This window comes from Morone saxatilis, unplaced genomic scaffold (assembly GCF_004916995.1).
Source record: "Morone saxatilis isolate NCDOM2014 unplaced genomic scaffold, NCSU_SB_2.0 Contig16, whole genome shotgun sequence".
In the NCBI taxonomy this organism is placed as follows: Eukaryota; Metazoa; Chordata; class Actinopteri; family Moronidae; genus Morone; species Morone saxatilis.
The window spans coordinates 5736234-5754043 of record NW_023339718.1 but is presented as its reverse complement, the minus strand read 5'-3'; the positions used below and the strand labels follow the sequence as shown (position 1 = coordinate 5754043).

General features: G+C 41.2%; 1 protein-coding gene and 1 pseudogene across 1 annotated transcript in view; both read left to right on the top strand.

The window, feature by feature from the left end:
- Positions 1-17810, top strand: part of LOC118325492 (netrin-G2-like) — a 23945-nt gene that overhangs the window by 5131 nt on the left and 1004 nt on the right. Inside the window, exons 6-12 of the mRNA XM_035658201.1 lie at positions 1618-1876; positions 3108-3253; positions 3772-4010; positions 4406-4578; positions 5779-5790; positions 5886-5897; positions 10302-10469. Of these exons, the coding sequence (XP_035514094.1) occupies positions 1618-1876; positions 3108-3253; positions 3772-4010; positions 4406-4578; positions 5779-5790; positions 5886-5897; positions 10302-10469 (1009 nt within the window). The remainder of the gene's footprint in view (positions 1-1617; positions 1877-3107; positions 3254-3771; positions 4011-4405; positions 4579-5778; positions 5791-5885; positions 5898-10301; positions 10470-17810) is intronic.
- On the top strand, positions 15102-15221 carry LOC118326313 (annotated as a pseudogene).

The following is a 17810-nucleotide window of genomic DNA, read 5'->3' as shown; positions in this document are numbered from 1 at the left end:
TGAATTGAATTGAATTGGTTAGGGTTTGGTGTGTGACGCCCAGCTAGAAGACGAGGATTATCTCTGTATCCATAACTGACAACCATCAGATGACCACGTGGTTCAGGGAGGTCCTGGTCTGTGATCAGAATGAGTTCACTAACCGAACACTCAACCCATAATGCAACATTATAAAGTCCTGTCAATCACCTCCTGACCCCTCAGATTTATCTGCTGACCTCCTGGAGGGTCCTGACCCACAGGTTGAACACACACACACTCCTGCTGTCTGTCTAATTGTTCCTTTGGGAAACTAAAGTCGTGTGTGAATTATTGATAAATGTAAGAGCTGTAATGAAGCAAAAATTTGAAGTTAATAATTGATCAATAAGAATTCCCATAAGACAAAATAAAATAAATAAATAAGTCAGTAAAGAGATTTAAACCCTGTTAATGCGAGTAAACGATGAACTCAGTGTCATCTTGAGATATTATTAACTAAATTAATAATTAATTAAATATGGTCTGACCTTACAGATAAATTGTCATAGTTCATTTCCTGTGAGTTCAGGTAGAAACAGGTGCAGTTGCCTCAGTCATTATCACAGATACAATTCTGTTTGAGTTCTCTATTTGCTTTAACAAAGTTTGGTTTGTAGTAAAGGTGGGAAACTGAACCTGGTACTTCATTGACTCACCTTTATTACAAACCAAACTTCATGAAAATGGGATCAGAATGAAATTACAGTGGATTCTGGCAATCTTGACCAATATGGTGACCGCACCGACGTATAGCGGCGGCATACAGCCATGACCAATTATGTATCTATATTTCTGTATGTATGTGTGGACAGGTGTACTTGAGTGTGTAATAAAGAAGACAGTGTAGGATTCAGGGACATTTAGTGTTGATGTTGCAGATTGAAAGAATGTCTGCTGATGAACTACTGTAATATGAAGAAATCTGCAGAATTACAACCGATCGGTACAAACTACAGCCTCAGATTACTTCATATAACGCAGTTAACCGAACTTTGTGTGTCCTACTAACATACGTGTGTGATGGATTAACACTAATCTGATCAGTGTGTGTAAGTGTGTGTTAGCGGTTTATCATTTGACTTTAACTGCAGCTGCCAACTGTCACACTGCAGATTCAGTTAATCTGCAACTGAACAAGATCAAAATAACTGACTATAACTGACTGTAACTGACTGTCAGAGACTGTCACTGATTGTAACTGATGGTAACCGATACTAATTAGTAATTAACAATACATACATTATAATAGGCTATATTTCAGCGCACCATGATAGACCTGTGGCTTTCTGTCTGTGGATTTTCAGTGTTGATGTAGAATTTAGACTACTGATTTTATTCCACCATGGCTCACAGATCTGACAGACCTAGCATGATGAACATTTCAGACACATTATACATATACACCTTATGTATAACTGTAAGTCTTTGAGCATTCAAGTTATCATACAATTAGAGTCCTTACCCTCACAGAGCCAAGCAATGAGAGGTTTACCTGTTTTCACCTGAACTGTCCCATTGTTTCTACAACCTGATCAGAATAAATATTCCACAGTAACAGTAACTTTATATGAACTAGATTCTGTTTATGTTCTGCAGGAGAACCCGTACCTGTGCAGTGATGAGTGTGATGCTTCCAGCCCTGACCTGTCTCACCCTCCTCAACTAATGGGAGACAGGGAGAGGGGAGGGCTCATCACCTACTGGCAAACAGTCACATGGTCCAGGTTTCCTGAGCCTCTATTGGCCAACATCACTCTGTCCTGGAACAAGAGTCTGGAGGTGGTTGATGATATCATTGTCACCTTCGAGTATGGCCGACCAACCAGCATGGTGCTGGAGAAATCTCTGGACAAAGGTGATTGGTCTGTGAGGCACTGAGTGTGGAACACCAGCTGCTACTAACATGTGATCTGTATCAGATATCTGATCTAGTCAAGCTCTTCATCTGCAGAAAAGAAATGAGTAAAGTTCATACAGCAGTGTCACTTCAAGAGACTCTCAGACCACTATGACCTAAAGTGACTGACAGGTGTAGCTGAGCTAACAGTAGTGCTATTTTACATCTGCACTGGCTTCTCTTACAGTAGAAGTAACATCAGGCTCGTAACCCCCGACCCACCGTGCCACCAAAACTTAATCAGTTTACAAAAACACAAATTATTACTCATTCTAAAACACAGCTTTATTAGTGTACAAAAACGCATCATTGTGTTGCTGTAGATACCGAGCACAGGTGAGTGCTGTATATGCAGGTCAGAGGTCTGTGCTTTGATTGATGTAATAGTATATTATAATAAAAATAATATTATTAATATTAACTTTATTTCATAAGTTTGAGTAAAGTTCAATAATTTGACAGTTATTGGCCTTGAGAGACAGTTAAGAAAGATTTTAGTTCAATTCGATTCAATTCAGTTTTATTTGTATAGCACCAATTCACAACAGAAGTTTGCTCAGGACACTTTTCAAATAGAGCAGGTCTAGACCGAACTCCTTTTAACATTTACCACCATGAACAAGACCTTGGCGACAGTGGCAAGGAAAAACTTCCTTTTAAGAGGCAGAAAGCTAGGACAGACCCGACTCTAGGTGGGTGGACGTCTGCCTTGACCAGTTGGGGTTAGATGGAGAGAGAGGGGGGTAGAGGGGTAAAGAAAGAAGGACAAAGACAATAATACCTAAGAGTCAGGATAGATACAGGACAGAGGTCAGTGCGGTAGATACAGGACAGATCTTCAGATGTGAATCATGGACACTTCTTGCTGGGACTCTTTCGGAAGCCTGTTTTTGTCAAATCAAGTCAAGTTAATTTCTATTGTCAAAAATCTAAAAGTGCTTTACAGACCCACAACAGAAACAGTTCCCACCCCACAGAGACAAGCACACAATGTGTTCCTAAGTTTTTGTGTACAGGTTATAAATTAAAAAAAGACTTGTTCATAAACATGACAAAATGTGACCCGTTAAATAAAATGGTTTAGGTTTTGCCTAACAGTGTTGATTTTTGTGTAACAATAACTGTAGTGTTGTTATTAACTGGTTTTGATGGATAACTGTTATTAATCTGTGTTGTGTTTGTGTTTCAGGTGTAACATGGCAGCCGTATCAGTACTATGCTGATGACTGCCTGGAAGCATTTGGTATGTCTCCTAAACGAGTCTCTGATTTAGCACCAAGTAACTTAACCCGGGTTATCTGTACCGAGCAGTACTCCCGCTGGGTTGGAGCCAAGGTGAGTAACTGGACCTAACACTGGTTGCTCGGTTAATAAACGCTAATAGCACACAGTGTACAGGAAGACATTTACACAGGTTTAATTCTATCCAATTACATTTCACTGTTATTTGAATTATCTGAGAAACTTAAACTAGACATTGATTAGTAAGTGTTGAATAAAAATCATTCAAGTCCAGTTCAGGTATATGTGGTGGTGTGAGTTTATTTACATCCTGGTGAACTTACTAACCCAGAGCAGATCTGATTCGGTAAACTGACCCAGAGCAAATTAAATTAAGTGTTTTTATACACTAGAAAGTATGTGAATGGGGGCAATTGATCACCAGACGTTACATGATTAACATTAGCGTCAAAGGGAAATAAAGCAATGGATACAAAAGAACCAGCTGCCAGATATCACTTGGTTAGTCTGCTAAATGTGAATTTTCTTCATTACAAGTAAAAATCAATGTTTAAATAAGAAATCTGTGCTGTACTTGACCAGTGGCTGAAAAGCATGTTAACTAACAACAGGAGGAGAAGATTGTGGTGTTCGAGGTGCGGGCTCGGTTCGGGGTGTTTGCAGGTCCAAAGTTGATCAACATGGATGCCTTGTACACCCGGATGGAGACCATGAAAGGTCTGAGGGACTTCTTCACCTTCACCAACCTCCGACTGCGTCTCCTCCGCCCGGCACTGGGAGGGACCTATGTCCAGAGAGACAACCTGCTGAAATACTTCTATGCTATTTCCAACATTGACGTACCGGCCAGGTAACGAACTACTGCTAACCACAACCTACACCTGCTATGAACCAGCTATACCTGCTAACAACCAGAGATACATCCACTAACAAACCAAATGAATCCAGAGAAACAACCTTCCTGTCTTCATCTTGAAGTCACCATCTTGTTTTCTTGCATGCGTATGTGGAATGTGTCTATGTGTATGTAGAGGGGAAAAGGATTAGTTTAAGGAAGGTTGGGATCAGAATCAGAATCAGAAATACTTTAATAATCCTAGGGGGAAATTATTTAAAATGATGGATGAGAAGAGCTGAGCCAAGGTGGGTATGATGTTTCAAGACCAGAAGTTCTGATGTTATAAAGGTGTGTCAAAAAGTGTTCCAGTTGCCTGACTTTTGTGTTTCTGTGTGTGTTTCCTGTAGGTGTAAGTGTAACATGCATGCAGCTCAGTGTGTGTTACGTGATGCAACACTGCAGTGCGAATGTGACCACAACACGAGTGGACAGGACTGTCAACGCTGCGGCCAGGAATTTAAATCCCGCAGCTGGAGACCAGGATCATACCTGCCCTTGCCCAAAGGCACTGCCAACACCTGTACGTACCTGAACACACACACATACATTAAAGTTTCCAATAATTTATTTCTGTGTGTTCAGCTGTTAACCATACTTATTATTATTATTACTTTTATTATTACTACTGCTACTACTACTACTACTACTACTATTATTATTATTATTATTATTATAATATTTATATTTATGTCTTAAAACTGAAAAAACTAAAACTAATAACTTCCACTGACACACACATTATTCTACACACACTGAATAACACAGTCATATGTTTGTGTCTTTTCAGGTGAAGCAGCAGAAACAGCAGCCTGTAAGTACAGTTCACCTGTCTGTCTGTTCACCTGTCTGTCTGTTCACCTGTCTGTTATTCCCCCTCACTCATCTTAACACTTAAAAACTAGAGTAACATGGTCAGTGTTGCATCATGAGATTTCATCATTCATATTTTACAGTTTTAAATATTTCTGCATTTTTTACAAAATAACACTAAAGTGTGTTTTTACTTTGTGGGAGTCCCCCAGCAGTGGGCATATAGTTCAGGACTGACCTGGGAATAAAGTCTGAACGTTAATCTGTTGTTAACACACTGACAGATGGTGTATGTGTGTGTTTAATCTGTGTTAGTCTGTTTTAACCTGTCAATGACACACAATCCAGAGAGATCCTATAGATGCAACAGTGATCAAATAATCGTATAATAGAGTACAACAAGAACCATGGAACCATAGAACCATAGAACCATGGGACCATGGAACAATAGAACAATAGAACAAAAAAAACATAGAACCATAGAACCATAGAACAATCTGACACAGGAGATGTACCAGCGACTGAATCCATACAACTCAAATATGGACACAAAGTTGATATTTAGTGTCTCAAACAAGTGAAAGTTGATTTCCCATTCTGCTGAAAATTAATGTATAATTAAAATGAAACTCTGGATTTGAATGAGGAGGTCCGGCAGTGTGTGGATTTGGTGGCTGACTCCACGTCTCTGCAGAACAGAACTGGGTGTTTCCACATCACAGGTTTACTAGCTTGTTATCGGCTGGTTAGGCTTCGAAGGCTCTGAACAGTGACGGCAGCACTAAACTCCAAGAAAAATTATTATTAGTATTTATATCCACGACCACCAAGAACTCATCAGTATGTGCATGCTGCCCAGCAGGTAGGGTCAGGGTACACGAAAACTGTATATTTATATAATCGGGGACAGGTGTGTCAGCAGGTACTGTTCAGGTAACTGATGATAGAGTTGACACCTGCTGGACAGAGTGTGTATATCTGGGTCTGATATACAGCACTGAGATTTATTGTTGCTAGGAACTGTAGGAAGTTCCTTGGAGGGAAGTGGGGGGAATATGCTGTCTACCAACAGGGAGCTGGCTCGTGTCCAGTTCAGCACCTAGTTTACAAAACTTAAACATTTCAACCAACAATAAATTGGTTTGGAATCTGACAAAAGTTCTCCGTGGGAACCAAAGTGGGCATTTTATATTCCAGAGGTTGTTACCCTGTGTTGATGCTTTATTACAAAACTGGTGGAAATGCTGGCTGGTTTGATAGATAGAAACAAGGTTCAAGAATCTTGAATGGAACCTTTTGAAAGATTGCATAAGGAAAATTGCAGAAGGAAAATAGGTTTCAGATCATCCAACAAGCTCTTTGTTTGAAGCAAAATAACACCTTTATTATCTACAGGTTTTACAAAACATATTTTGGAGTCTATTGCCTGCCTGAGGGTCTCGGTGGGGGGTTCTAGGATTCCTTTTATTCACATTTGAGTAAACTGAAAAGCTCCCAGTGTTCTGCAGAGAGTTCAGTCAGTAGCTGCAGAGAACAGAAAGCTGAGCTTCACTAAAGAGACGTAACTCTTCTTCTCTGACAGCGGCTGGTGACTCTAACACAGCAGCATCTGATAGACCCTCTGCCTCATCAGATGGAGTGACTGATACTACTACTATTACTACTACCACAACTGACAGTACCACTACTGACAGTACTACTGACACTACTACTATTACTACTACCACAACTGACAGTACCACTACAGACAGTACTACTGACACTACCACCACTGACAGTACTAGTGACACTACTGACAGTACTACTACCATGGCTAACAGTACTACTACCACTACCACCACTGACAGTACTAGTGACACTACTGACAGTACTACTACCATGGCTAACAGTACTACTACCACTACTGATAGTACCACCACTGACAATACTTCTACCACTACTGACAGTACCACCACCTCTACTAGTGACAGTAGTACTACTTCAGCTACTACTGACAGTATTGTAAGTACTGATATTCCTACAACTGATGTAATTACCCCAAACAGCATTGGTACCACTATTGACATTACTACTTCTACTACTGACCTTACTACTACAGACAGTGCTACAACTATATTTATGTACAGGACGACTTCTGATGTAGCTTTTACAAGCACAGCAAGTCCTCTTACTGTCACAGATACAGCCAGTACTTCCACTAGCCCTGCAGAAACAAGTACTAATAATATTACCTCTATATTTGACACTGACAGTGTTCCTACTATCAGTACCACCATGACTGATACTCCCCTTACAACTTACTTCATTAGTACTAGTGATACTGGTGACTTTCCTAAAGCTGGTGTAGACTCTATAACTACATCAGCTTTTACTACTGTCAGTAGTACTGTTAGTACTGAAGGTCCTGGTGCGTTTCCAGACTTTAGCAGTACAGCAGGACCTACAGCAGACACAGCTCCAACAAGCAGTCCAACTCTGGAGACTGGAGACACTCTGTACAAACCAGCTCCCACAGTACCAACCACCACCACTCCCATTACCACTATTAGCACTTCCAGTCCCACCAGTTACACCAGTACAAACAGCCCCACTACCCCAGGCCGCAGTACTGACTCTGAGGTGTCTATTTCTGACCCAGTGCCTCCGCCCTCTGACTCCACCTCCTCACCAGACAGCACAGACTTCGTTGTATCTGGAACTGCTATGACCAACTTAATAACTACCCTGTCTGCTGATGGTACTACAATATCAACTGGAACACCAACAACTACAACCATCCCAGAAATACCCCCACCCAGTGAAGGTGCTCCATCTGGAGATACTCCACCCTCTAGGTTGGCCCCAACCAATCGGGCTGGAAGTCCTCCACCTCCAGACGCTGACACAGCTTCTCCTGATGTTCCTCCAGACACACCAATAGATGTACCACCTCCTGATGAAGCTCCTCCTGATGAAGCTCCATCTGATGTACCTCCTCCTGCTGTACCACCTCCTGATGAAGCTCCTCCCGATGTACCTCCTGATCTACCACTTCCTGATGAAGCTCCTCCTGATATACCATCTCCGGATGAAGCTGCTCCTGATGTAACTCCATCTGATGGTTCTCCTCCAGATGTCCGTTTTCCTGATGTACTTCCTCCTGATGTACCTCCGGATGAAGCTCCACCTGATGTACCTCCCTCTGATGTATCTCCTCTGGATGTTCCTCTTCCTGATGTACCTTCTCCTGATCTACCTTCTCCAGCTGTACTCCCCTCTGATGTACCTCCTGCAGATGTACCCCCCTCTGATGTATCTCCTCCAGATGTACCTCCAGATGTACCTCTTCCTGATGTACCTTCTCCTGATCTACCTCCTCCAGATGTACCTCTTCCTGATGTACCTTCTCCTGATCTACCTCCTCCAGATGTACCTCCTCCGGATGTACCTCCTCCAGATGTACCTCCTCCTGATGTACCTTCTCCTGATCAACCATCTCCAGATGTACTTCCCTCTGATGTATCTCCTCCAGAAGCACCCTTCTCTTGGACTTCAGACACTCCTCCAGATGTACCTCCCTCTGATGTACCGCCGCCAGATGTTCGCCCAGAAGTGCCCTCCTCTAAGACTCCTGACACTCTGATAGATGTACCTCCTCTTGAAGGAATACCTCCTGAAGTATCTCCTCCTAATGCCTCTGTAGAATCCTTGTTGCCTCCTGCTGAAGGAGGAGGAGGTGATACTGCACCAGACACAAGGTCCACTACCTTAGATCGGTCTGACTCTGCTGGGGATTTGGCCCCTGTGGACTTCACCTATCCATTTCCAGATGATCCAAATTCTGTTGATCCCAGGAACATTTCATATGATTCCCGTGAATCTGTTGATGTTACTGTACCAAATTCAGTTGATTCTCAACTGGATTCTGTTTCACAAGGGCTAGATATAGTGGAAACAGGAAATAGTGGAATGGAAGCCATTGGATCAGATTCCCTTGTACCAGATAGTGCAAGTCCTGGTCTAGATTCTAGACCAGATTTTCCTCAAGTAGTAGATGATCCAGGAGTAGATCCTTCAGCTCAAATGGAAGCAAAGTCTTCTGGAAAGGATTATGCTGCCAGAGGACCAGAAGGAGGGTCAGAGTTGGGTGAAAAGGAAGACTCTAAACAAAAGATGACAGGAAAGGAAAAAGGTATGAAATGAGGCACTGATCAATCAGATTAGAATAGTGTATATGTATAATATATGTGACAATGTTGGCCGCACATTCAGAGATTGTTACTTTTACTTTACTTTTACATCTGGGCTGGCCTTGAGCTTCACTCTTGACCTCAGTAAAATCAGCTTGCCAAAAATATTCCTAATAAAAGGTCAAAAACCCTTTCAACCACATATTGTGGCCTTCATCAGATGGAGTTGTTCAATTGTCATGGAGTTACTTGATATCATATGACCTAAATAGATTTGGTTGATAGCTTCAGAAACCAAAAGTAAGTTGGACCTTGGACTCATTCACTGTGATAGATTAAAAACTCTGTCTTTCACATTGTCACACAAATTTTAATATTTTACTCTGTTGAACCGAACAGTCACTGAGGCCAAAGAAGAAGCAAAAAAGGAAACTAAAAAGGAAGGAGAGAAGGACAAAGATAAAAAAAGCTACGAGAAAAAAGGTACATGTATAAGCAACTGCCACCTACTGGCTATTAGTAACAGTAGTAGTAGTAGAACTAGTAGAACTAGTTTGCAGTAGTAGTAATAGTAGGTAGTAGACCCCCTTGAAAATGATTTCATCCTAGTTCAATACATTTGATCAGTATTAGTATCAGTTATAGTAACAGTACTTCCAATGGCCCTCACCAGTTGGTAGTTAGTGTCCTGCTCACTTCTGCCATTACCTGGCTGTTGCCATGGTTACAGTGCTTGTTTTGTGTCCAAAAGCCCAGAAGATTCTGATTCCAGGAGGACCAAAGTTCAGTCAGCTGTCTAAAATCGCCTATGTCACCTTCCAGGGTAAGACCACCTCTAACGACCTGACCCCTCCCCCTGTACGAATGTCCACTCCCATATAATTTGAAGGCTTCCCACAAACATTAGACAGTAGACATTTGCTAATGGATGCTGCCTCCTCTTCCTGTCAGGGTCAGAGGTCATGATAAAATAATAACCAAAACAAACAAAGGATGGTCAGACTGATGAATGTCACAGACCTCTCTTCTCCTCTGCTGCCATCTTCCATCAGTGTTCATGTTTGTCTCACTTGTCTCAATGTTTGATTGTAGGCGGGGTTTTGTAGAGTGGGTGGAGTTTCTTTGTTAACTGTTATAAGGGGTTAGTTTATTACAAACATACGTTGGAGGAAATATAAACATTATTTTATATGTTATGAGAAGAAACCACATTTCTTTCAGGGAAAAGATGACACTAATAACTATGTGTCTGTGTTTCCGTCAGACTGTGAGTGTAACGATCACTCCAACCGCTGCAGCTACATTGACTTCATCAACGTCATCACATGTGTGAGCTGTAAACACAATACACGAGGACAGAACTGTCAGTACTGTCGCCTTGGTTACTATAGAAACGCCTCACTGATGTTGGACGACGAGAACGTCTGTGTCGGTCAGTAACATACACACACACACACACACACACACACACACACACATTATTGAAACCCATAACTTTATTTAAATTCATCATTAGACATCAGGAAGCACAGCCAGAAGCAAGCAAGAGGCTGACGCTAGCGACATCATGCTGTCTATCTGCTTGCTGCTTTCAGGAGACACATAGCTGCTGCCCTAACTTTGGGAAAGCAGTAAGAGCTGATGCTAAAGCAGTTGCTTGTGATTTTTATGATATATCTTTTCACAAAAAATGTTAAAATGGATGCTGTTTGAAGGAATGTGTCCCATGGATGTGCTCAATAGTAGAATCCCAGAGGAGGTAACTTATTGTTCTGAGGACGGTTCGGTAGATATGTGAAAACATCCTGATGTTTTGTTTAATTTAAGAGGAGTTCATTTTATCCATATAAATACACAGAGCTTGTTGCCTAAGCTGGATGAGATCAATCACCTCACAATTACTTTTAAAGCTGCTGTGATCTGGGGTTGTTCTTATTTTCTTCTATTAGTGCTGAGTAATAGGCTCTTGCCAAATTGAGCGATATTCTAATAATTTGGAAGAGCACCATTTCCTTTCAGATTTCCGCGCTTTTTGCTTTAATTGGCGGGTTTGGTGGTTGTACCACGGTGCTAGTCTCCTATGTTTTATCATTTTCCTCTTTATAGGGGCGATAGAATCTAGTGCTGTTCACAGTTGAAGCTGGCAGCGCTATTAAGGGAGATGATCAATTTGGGAGGGACTAAAGCTGTTATAGGGACTCCTGTTATATTCAGAGCCATGGCATTGAATTAAACAGTGATGGAATCTCCTCCTTAAATTAGGCAATTTTGTCAAAAAAGAAACCCTCAAGACATTTAGAAAACCGACTAATAATAAATAAAAGAATAGTTAATATACCTTAATTCTGTCATAAACTATTATGACTACCATTTTAAGTAAACATATATTTGTTTTTCAGTGTGGACATTTTATCATCTGCAGTAAAAATATAAGACACGTTTGCTGAACAAGAGAAGAAGAAGCAGTAAACAGTAGAAGCCCAGGAAGATCACCGGTGCAACAACAATGTTTTAAAAGGTCCTTTTGGCCAGTTCAATACTCGGCTTAAGGCGCAATACCGACCCTGAACACACCCGATCTCGTCCGATCTCGGTAAGCTAAGCAGGGTCGGGCTGGTTAGTAACTTGGATGGGAGGACACGCCTGGGAATACCAGGTGGCTGTAAGCTTTTTACACTTCTCCCCTTTACAAACCAGCAGAGGACGCTGGCTGCAGCTTCACTCATTCACATAGTTTCATTTCTTTATGTTAAAGTTTTCCTGCATTTTGTTTTAAACCCATAAGAAGCCCAGAGCCATTTCTCCTTGAAGGGCATTATGGGGGAATTTGCCAACAGACCAAGTGGAACTTCATAGAACGCATTTTCTGATTGTTTATTTTTGAATGTCAAGAGATCTGCGATGTGACATATAAGTCCCGTTTGCCGTTTATGGTAAATAAATATTTTATTAATACCTAAATAATTTGAGATTCTTTCTTTTTGTTTGTATTTTTAAAATATACTTTAAATTGAACCAACAGGGCAACATATTCAATTTTGAAATAATTGAAACAGTGAAATTAATTAGTGCCGTATTACCTTTTTTGTTCCCCTTGTGACAAATGACGTCACCCATCAGGGTTTTCCAAATGACCGACTTGAAGGTTAAAAGGCCGCTGTGAGCGTATATATCTTCGTAAACTGTTTGACATTTTTTGTTCAGGAAATATGGTGAGAACAGGTTAAATACAATACAGGGCAGACTATTTAAAGCCCCATAGAATTGTTCAATGGGTTTAAAACTTACCGTCAGTAAGAAAAACAAGCTTTTGAAATACAACTACAATCCATATCGTCAGCAGAAGTGTAAAAGGTTTACAGCAGCCCTGGTTATTCCCCAGGCGGTTCCTCCCCCATCCAATAACTAACCAGGCCCGACCCGCTGCTTAGGCTTCCCGAGATCGGACCCGAGATCCGGGCGTGTTCAGGGTGGTAATGGCCGTAAAGCGAGTATTGAACCTGCAAAAACCCGGAGCGGCCTTTTAAACATGTTGTTGCAACCGTGTTCTGTTTCCGCCATTTGGTGATTGCGTTTTGTCTCTGACGGTAAAATTGTATCATCAAAGTCGTTGCTACCGAGGGTTATGGGGATATGTGGCTCAATAGAGCTGTGACTCTCTGGTCAGCCTGGCTGCAAGTGCTGAAGAGGAACCTGGGGTTGTTTCTTATTTTCGTTCTATTGTGCTGAATAATAGCCCTGCTCCTGGCATTACGGAGGGCCCTTTCTAATATAAGAGTTTCCAGCTTTTTTGCTTTAATTGGCGGGTTGGTGGTTGGTACCACGGGGCCTAATCCTCAGCTATGTTTTATATTTTCCTCCTTTCATAGGGGGGCGATAGAATGCTAGTGCTGTTCACAGTGAACCTGCAGCGCTATTAAGGAGATGATCAATTTGGGAGGGACTAAAAGTTGTTATAGGCTGCTGTTTATTCCAGCCACCATGGCATTGAAATTAACCAGTGATGGAATCTCCTCCCTTAAATTTTAGGCTAATTTTTCCAAAAAAAAACCCTCAACACATTTTAGCAAAACGTACTAATAATAAAGAAAGGCGCGAATAGTTGATATCCTTACAGTTCTGTCATAGAATATCTATGACTAGCATTTAGTAAGACATATATTTCGTTTCCAGGTGTCGGGACATTGTATGACATGGCTGCATGTAAAATAATACAAAAGACACGTTTGCTGAACAAGAGAGGAAGAGAAGAGTACAGCAGAACCAGGAGATGCACGGTGCAACCAACATGTTTTAAAAAGGTCCTTTGTGCAGGTCGCAATACTCGCTTAGGCCATGACCAACCCTGAACGGACGCCGCGATCTCGTCCCGATCTCGGAAGCTAAAGCAGGGGTCGGGCGCTGGTTAGTACTTGGATGGGACGAACCCGCTGGGAATACCGAGGTGCTGTAAGCTTTACACTTCCTCCTTTAGCAAACCCAGCAGAAGGACCGCCTGCTGCCAGCTTCACCTCATCTCACATAGTTGTCATTTCTTTATGTTAAAGTTTTTCTCATTTTGTTTACAACGCCATAAGAACCAGGAGCCAATTTCTCCGCCTTGAAGGTGCATTATGGTTTGATTTGCACGACCCAAGTGGAACTCATAGACGCAATTTCCTGATTGTTTATTTTTGATGTCAAAGATCTGGCGATGTGACCATAATAAGTCCACGTTGCCGTTTATGGTAAAATAAATATTGTTATTAATACCAAATAATTTGAGATTCTATTTTGTTTGTATTTCTTAAATATACTTTAAAATTGAACCAACAGGGCACATATTAATTTGAAGTAAAATTGAAACAGTGAATTAATTAAGTGCGCCGTTATTAGCCTTTTTTGTTCCTGTGATCAAAGACGTCACATCAGGTTTTTCCTGACGATCTTGAAGGTTAAAAGGCCCGGCTGTGACGTATATATTTTTCGTAACCTGTTTGATCATTATTTTGTTTCCAGGAAAATATTTGAGAAAACAGGTTAAATATCAATACAGGGCCAGACTTTTAAAGCATTAGAATTGTTTCAATGGTTTAACTTACCTCCAGTAAAGAAAAAAACAACGGCTTTTTGAATACAACTACATCATAACCTTCACAGAAGTGTAAAAAGTTTACAGCACCTGGTATTCCCAGGCGGTGCTCCGCCATCCCAAGTACTAGACCAAGGCCCGACCCTGTTAGGCTTCCGAGATCGGAAGAGATCGGGCCGTGTTCAGGTGGTATGGCCGTAAGTGAGTTGAACTGCAAAAGGACCCTTTTAAACATGTTGTTGCCTGTTCTGTTGTCGGCATTTGGTGATTCGTTTTGTCTCTAACGGTAATAATTTGTATCATAAAGTCGTTGCTACTCGAGGTTATGGGGATATGTGGCTCAATAGAGCTGTGAACTCTCTGTCAGCCTGGCTGCAGTGCGACAGAAGGAACCTGGGGTTGTTCTTATTTTCTTCTATTAGTGCTGAATAATAAGGCTGCTCTGGCATTACGGAGGGCCTTTCTATATAGAGTTCCACTTTTTGCTTTAAATTGGCGGGTTTGGTGGTTGTACCACGGGGCCCCTAGTCTCCCTAATGTTTATCATTTTCCTCTTTATAGGGGCGGATAGAGAATCTATGCTGTTGCAACAGTGAAGCCGCCAGCGTATTAAGGAGATGATCAATTTGGGAGGGACTAAAGTTGTTATAGGACTCTGTTATATTCAAGAACTGGCATTGAATTAAACAGTGATGGAATCTCCTCCTTAAATTTAGCTAATTTTGTCAAAAAAAGAAACCCCTCAAACATTTAGAAACGTACTAATAATAAATAAAAGAAATAGTTATATCCCTGTAATTCTGTCATAAATATTATGACTACATTTAAAGTAAAAACATATATTTGTTTTTCCAGGTGTGGACCATTTATCATCTCCGCAGTAAAATAATATAAGACACGTTTGCTGAACAAGAGAAGAGAAGCAGTACAGTAGACAGGAGATCACGGTGCAACAACATGGTTTAAAAAAGGTCCTTTTGCAGTTCAATAACCGCTTACAGTCCATAACACCCTGAACACCGCCGATCTCGTCGCATCTCGGAAGCTAAGCAGGGTAGGGCCTGGTTGTACTTGGATGGGGAGACCGCCTGGGAATACCAGGTGCTGTAAGCCTTTTACACCTTCTTCTTTACAAAACAGCAGAGGACGCTGCTGCCAGCTTCACTCATTCACCATATGTTTCCCATTTCTTTTAATGTTAAAGTTTTTCCCTGCATTTTGTTTAAACCCATAAAGAACCGCCAGAGCCCATTTGCTCCTTGAAGGTGGCATTATGGGGGAATTTGCCACAAAGACCCAAGTGGAACTCATAGAACGGCATTCCTTGATTTGTTTATTTTTGAATGTGCAAAGATCTGCGATGTGACTATAAGTCACGTTGGCCGTTTATGGTAAAATAAATATTTTATTAATACCTAAATAATTTGAGATTCTTTTTGTTTGTATTTCTTAAAATATACCCCCCCTTTAAATTGAACAAACAAGGGCAGATATTAATTTGAAATAAATTGAGACATGAAATTAAATTAAGTGCGCAGTATTACCCTTTTTTGTTCTTGTGACCAAAGACGTCACAATCAGGTTTTCAAATTGACGACTGAAGGTTAAAAGCCCGCTGTGACGTATATATTTCGTAACCTGTTTGACAATTATTTTGTTCAGGAAAAATATGGTGAGAACAGGTTAAATTACAATACAGGGCAGACTTTTAAAGCATTAGAATTGTTCAATGGGTTTAAAACTTACCCTCAAGTAAGAAAAAAACAAGCCTTTTTGAAATACAACTACATCATATTGTCAGCAGAAGTGTAAAAGCTTAGCAGCACGCTGGTATTCCCGAGGGTCTCCCATCCAAGTACTAACCCAGGGCCGACCCTGCTTAGCTTCGAGAATTCCGGAAGCCGAAGATCGGGCGTGATTCAGGGTGGTATGGCCCGTAAGCGAGCCCTTCCGGTCTGCAAAAAGGACCTTTTAAACATGTTGTTGCACGGTTCTGTTGTTCCGGCATTTGGTGAATTCGTTTTGTCTTCGTAAACGGTAATAATTGTATATAAAGTCGTTGCTACGCGAGGGTTATGGGATATGTGGCTCTAATAGAGCGTGACCTCCTCTGTCAGCCTGGCTGCAGTGGCTGAAGAGGACCTGGGGGTTGTTCTTATTTTTTTCTTCCTATTAGTGCTGAATAAATAGGCGCTCTGGCATTACGGAGGCCTTTCCCTATATAGACGTTTCACTTTTTGCTTTAAATTGGCGGGTTTTGGTGGTTGTACGCACGGGGCCCCCTAGTCTCCTATGTTTTATCATTTTCCTCCTTTATTAAGGGCCGATAAGAATCTAGTTGCTGTTCACAAGTGAAGTGGCAGCGGCTATTAAGGAGAATGATCACATTGGGAGGTGGACTAAAGTTGTTATAGGACTCTGTTATATTCAGACCATGGCATTGAATTACAACGGGGAATGGAATCCTGCCTCCCCTTAAATTTAGCTAATTTTGTCAAAAAAACAGAAACCCTCAAACATTTAAGAAACGTACTATAATAAATAAAAGAATAGTGTTAATATACCTTAATTCTGTCCTAAATATTATGACTACATTTAAGTGAAACATTATTGTTTTTCAGGTGTGGACATTTATCAATGCTGCAAGTAAAAATATAAAGACACGTTTGCTGAACAAGAGAAGAGAAAGCCAGTAGCAGTAAGAACAGGAAGATCACGGTGCCAACAACATGTTTAAAAGGTCGCTTTTGCAGGTTCAATACCTCGCTTAAGGCCATACCAACCCTGAAACACGCCCCCGATCTCGTCCGCGAATCTCGGAAGGCTAAGCAGGGTCGGGCCCTGGTTAGTACCTTGGATGGGAGACGCCTGGGAATACCAGGTGGCTGTAAGCTTTTCACCCTTCTCTTTACAAAACCAGCAGAGGACCTGCTGCAGCTTCAACCTCCCCAATTCACAATAGTTTCATTTCTTTATGTTAAGTTTTTCTGCAATTTTGTTTAAACCCATAAGAACCAGAGCCATTTCTCGCTTGAAGGTGCAATTATGGGGGATTTTGCACAACAGACCCCAAGTGGAAGCTCAATAGAACGCATTTTCATGATGTTTATTTTTGAATGTCAAAGATCCTGCGATGTGACATATAATCACGTTTGGCCGTTTATGGTAAATAAATATTTTATTAATACCTAAATATTTGAGATTGCTTTTTGTTTGTAATTCTAAAATATACTTTAATTGACCAAGCCAGAGGGCACATATTAATTTGAAATAATTGAAACAGTGAAAATTAATTGTGCTCGTATTACCTTTTTTTTGTTCCTTGGTGACAAAGCGTCACCATCAGTTTTCCATGACGACTTGAAGTTAAAAGCCGCTGTGACGTAATATATTTCGGTAACCTGTTTGACATTATTTTGTTCCCAGGAAATAATGGTGAAGAACAGGTTAAAATACAATACAGGGCAAGACTTTTAAAGCATTAGAATTGTTGCAATGGGTTTTTAAACTTACTCAAGTAAGAAAAAAACAAGCTTTTGATACAACTACCATCAAGTATGTCAGGCAGAAGTGTAAAAGTTACAGCACCTGGTATTCCCAGGCGGTCTCCCCATCCAAGTACTAACCCCAGGGCCCCCGACCCTGCTTAGGCTTCCGAGATCGACGGATCGGGCGTTGTTCAGGGTGGTATGGCCGAAGCGA